General features: G+C 42.7%; 2 protein-coding genes across 2 annotated transcripts in view; both read left to right on the plus strand.

Moving 5' to 3' along the window:
- LOC115068376 (zinc finger protein 773-like) overlaps positions 1-4,242 on the plus strand; it is a 22,983-nt gene that overhangs the window by 3,023 nt on the left and 15,718 nt on the right. The gene's annotated exons all lie outside the window — the stretch shown is intronic.
- On the plus strand, positions 27-1,649 carry LOC108490192 (gastrula zinc finger protein XlCGF26.1-like). The gene has a single exon (XM_017795532.2). It carries the CDS (start codon positions 64-66, stop codon positions 1,519-1,521), a length of 1,458 nt encoding a protein of 485 aa, XP_017651021.1. The 5' UTR covers positions 27-63; the 3' UTR covers positions 1,522-1,649.

Here is a 4,242-nt window from a genome sequence, read left to right on the forward strand (position 1 = left end):
ATCTCTGAAAAGAAGAACGGCAGAAAACACCAGTTGAAGATTTTACGAAGCAGGAACAATGGGATGGACGTGCAGTCCAGCCCAGGTCTTAGGCATGAGCTGACTCGTGGAGTCGGGAAGTCATCCAGGAACTCTAACAGTGGAGAGGCCTGTCCCAGTGGGAACAGCAACTACCAATGCAGTGATGGTGGGAAAACCTTTAGTCAGAATTCTATACTTATTCAGCACCAGACACTACACCAGAGAGAAAAGCCTTACAAATGCAGTGAATGTTGGAGACGATTTAAACATAAATCTAACCTTCTGGCGCACCAAACAATTCACGGTGGAGAAAGACCGTATGTGTGTACCGAATGTGGGAAATCCTTTGGTTGCAATACTGACCTCATTCAACACCGCAGCATCCATACTGAAGAAAAGCCTTTTACGTGCACTGAATGTGGACAGGGTTTCAAGTATCAGTGCAAACTCATTCAACATCACAGACTCCACAGTGGAGAAAGGGTCTATAAATGTGAAGAATGTGGGAAATCCTTTGTCCGAAATGCCCAGCTCAGGGACCACTTACTTTTTCACACTTCTGAAAAGCCTTTTAAGTGCAGTGAGTGTGGGGAATCATTTAGGTCCAGACCCACCCTTAAAAGTCATTCCCGAGTTCACACCGGGGAAAAGTCCCATGAGTGCAGTGAATGTGGGAAAGTGTGTCTGAAGAAATCAAAGCTTATAAATCACAGGCGAATTCATACTGGTGAAAGACCTTTTGAGTGCAGTGAATGCGGGAAAGTGTTTAGGCAGAAATACAGCCTTATAAGTCACTGGCGCACTCATACTGGAGAAAGACCTTATGAGTGCAGTGAGTGTGGAAAAGCATTTACGGAAAAATCTAGCCTTCGAAATCATAGGCGAATTCATTCTGGAGAAAAGCCTTATGAGTGCAGTCAGTGTGGGAAAGCATTTACAGAAAAGTCCACCCTTAAAAATCATTACCGAGTTCATTCTGTGGATAAGCCTTTTGAGTGCAGTGAATGTGGCAAAGTGTATAGGAAAAAATCCAGCCTTAAATGTCATAAGCGAATTCATACTGGAGAAAGACTTTTTGAGTGCAGTGAATGTGGAAAAACATTTACTGAAAAATCCAGCCTTATCAGTCATAGGCGAATTCATACTGGGGAAAAACCTTATGAGTGTAGTGTATGTGGAAAAGCATTTACAGAAAAGTCCACCCTTAAAAATCATTACCAATTTCATTCTGGAGAAAAGCCTTTTGAGTGCAGTGAATGTGGCAAAGTGTATAGGAAAAAATCCAGCCTTAAATGTCACAGGCGAATTCATACTGGAGAAAAACCTTATGAGTGCAGTGAATGTGGAAAAGCTTTTATAGAAAAGTCTAGTCTTTTTTATCATTGTCGAATTCATACTGGGGAAAAGCCTTTTGAGTGCAGTGAATGTGGGAAATCTTTTACCAAAAACTCTTATCTTACAAAACACACAGAAAAAGTTCACAGCAGAGGACAGCAATGAGTGTGGGAGTCTTTCCTGGCAGTTCCAGCCTCATTTAACATCAGAGAGTTCACACTGCAGCAGTCTTTTTTAAAAAAATTTTTTATTATTTTTATGTGTATGAGTGTATTGCCTACATGTATGTAAGTGCACTCGTGTCATGCAATGCCCTCGGAGGTCAGAAAATGACACTGGATCCCCTAGAACTGGAGTTATGGATGGTTGTTAGCAGCCATGTGCTGGGAACCGAGCCTGGGTCTTCTGTAAGAACAGCCAGTGTTCCTAATTGCTGAGCCATATCTCCAGTCCCTTATTACATGTATTTTAACTTTACTGCCTTTGCTGACCCACAGTCTGTGTCAAAGCCCCAGAGGCTTGCATTTCCAGTCTCTGATGAAGCTCCTGCTGCTTCTTCCTAACCTATCTGTGCACCAGCTTTATCAACCAGTGAATATCTTTGATTCAGTGAACACGGACAATACCGTAGTTGTCTAATGTAATTCCCCAGCAGAGTGTCCACTGCACAAAATGCTTCAGTGCTTCAGTTTGGAGATCCTCTGCCCGTTCTTCCATCTCTAGCCCCAGAGATCTCACAGTGCTGGAATGAGTCACACAGGCACTGATTGATCATGGGAAAGCCTTTGAGCAAAGGTGTGCTCTCACTAGCAACAGTAACAACCCAGATATGTTTATGAATGCAGGGAATGTAGAAAAGCTTCAGCCAGTGGCCAGCTTTGTTCAACCTTTGGCGTGAACCTGACCTAAAACAGAAGTTTTGAGGGTAGCCTTTGTGAGGCAGCCAGAACTGAGACTTCTCATCAGATTGGCATCTTAGAACAGCAGGAGGATTTTTGCTATCAGTTCCCAGTGAGGGGCCCTTGCCATGGTGTCACTGAAAGAGTTGAGCCCTGTGTCCTGACTGCTCCAGACTAGAATGGAGTGTCCATGTTATTGAGTTTGGATGGGTGGGGAACATAATAATGGCCTTGGTTTAAATGGCTGATGATTGTTCTTCTAATTGAATGCTACATTTCTCTAAATAAATGTTCATTTACGCTATGCTCTCGATGACCACTTCAGAGATTTTCTGCTGTGCCTAATTTTCCCAAGTTTTTCTGGACACCAACTCCAGGTAGGTCCCAATGTTCTTGCATTGGGTGCCATTTAAATGTTTTAAAAACATTTTTTTTTTTTATCTTTTTGAGACAGGATCTCCCTGTAGCCCCAGCTGACCTGGAACTCTCTTTGTAGACCAGGCTGGCCTTGAACTCACAGAGATCTGCCAGCCTCTACCTCCTGAGTTCTGGGACTAAAGGCATGTGCCACCACGCCTGGCTGAAATGTTTTAAATTTTTTAAGAAGTTGACCAGATTCCCTTGCACATGGTGCTGTAGTTCGTTTTTCCTGCTGGAATATATCAGACACCAGTTTTTCTGCCATTTTGTAACTCGAGCTATTCACTTTTTTTAGTAGGTATGTGGTGACACATAATTGTGGTTTTAATTGTATTTCTCTATGCATTTGTGTTCTTTTGGTCTTTTTGAGACAGGGTCTCCCTGTAGCATCAGTAGTGTTTCTGTTTTAAAAATATTATATTATTCTTTTATGTGCATGAGTGTTATGCCCCGATGTATGTAAGTGCACCTGTGTCACGCAGTGCCTGAGGAGATATGAAGGGAGCCCTGGATACCTTAGAACTGGACTTACAGATAGTGGTTAGCTGCCTTGTCAGTTATGGGAATCAAACCTGGTCCTTGGCAAGAGCAGCCAGTGCTCTCAAGGGCTGAACCATCTCTTCAGCCATTTTTTTCTTTCTTTTGAAAAACAGGGTCTCAGCCGAGCATGGCAGTGCATTCCTTTAATCTCAACACTTGGGAGGCAGAGGCAGGTGGATCTCTGTGAGTTCAAGGCCAGTCTGTTCTACATAGAAATCCAAACAGAAAAAGACAAAAAAAAAAAACAACACAAAAAACAAAAAACAAAAACCCTCCCCACGGTACTCTGCAGCTCATAGAAGATTCTCTACAGTAGACACCATATTGACATGGAAATCAAGTCCTCCAAAATAGAAAAACTGGTATATCTCCCAGTGTTCTACCTGACAGCAACAGGATGGAGCTAGAGACAAGCAGTAAAGGAAATGACAGACAGTATGCAGACTAAACAGCACACTAGTGAAGGACAAATAGTGAAGAAATGAATGCCAAACACTTGGTTCTCCACCAACTACCCACGTGAATATCAATTGTAATGCTTGTGAAAATCAAGTTAGTGTGAAGGAAAGGTGTATCAGAATTTTAAAAAGTTCCCCAACAGAAATATTTGTGAAGTTTGTGAAACGTTTTTCAAAGAAATGCAAGTGAGGGTGTAAAGGCTGGTATTAAGATACATCAAATGCAGCCTGGAGAGATGGCTCAGGAGTTAAGAGCACTGGCTGCTCTTGCAGAAGACCTGGGTTCAAATCCCAGCACCCACATGGAGGTTGACAACTATATATGACTCCAGTTCTAGGGGATCCAGCTCCCTCTTTTGGCCTCTGGGGCAGTGCATGACACAGATGTACTACATAGATGCAGGCATTACACATATAAAACTAAATAAATTAATTTTGAAAAGGTACAGTAAATGGCTCATGAGCCAGGTGTGGTGGTGCACTACTTTAATCCCAGAACTCGAGAGGGAAACAGATCTCTATGAGTTCTAGGTTAGCCCTGCCTCCATCCCGAGACCGCGTCAAAAAAA

Source organism: Nannospalax galili, unplaced genomic scaffold (genome assembly GCF_000622305.1).
Source record: "Nannospalax galili isolate Female #2095 unplaced genomic scaffold, S.galili_v1.0 scaffold649, whole genome shotgun sequence".
Classification (NCBI taxonomy): Eukaryota; Metazoa; Chordata; class Mammalia; order Rodentia; family Spalacidae; genus Nannospalax; species Nannospalax galili.

Coding starts and splice junctions, on each gene's coding strand:
- LOC108490192 (XM_017795532.2), top strand. CDS start 64: ATGGACGTGCAGTCCAGCCCAGGTCTTAGGCATGAGCTGACTCGTGGA.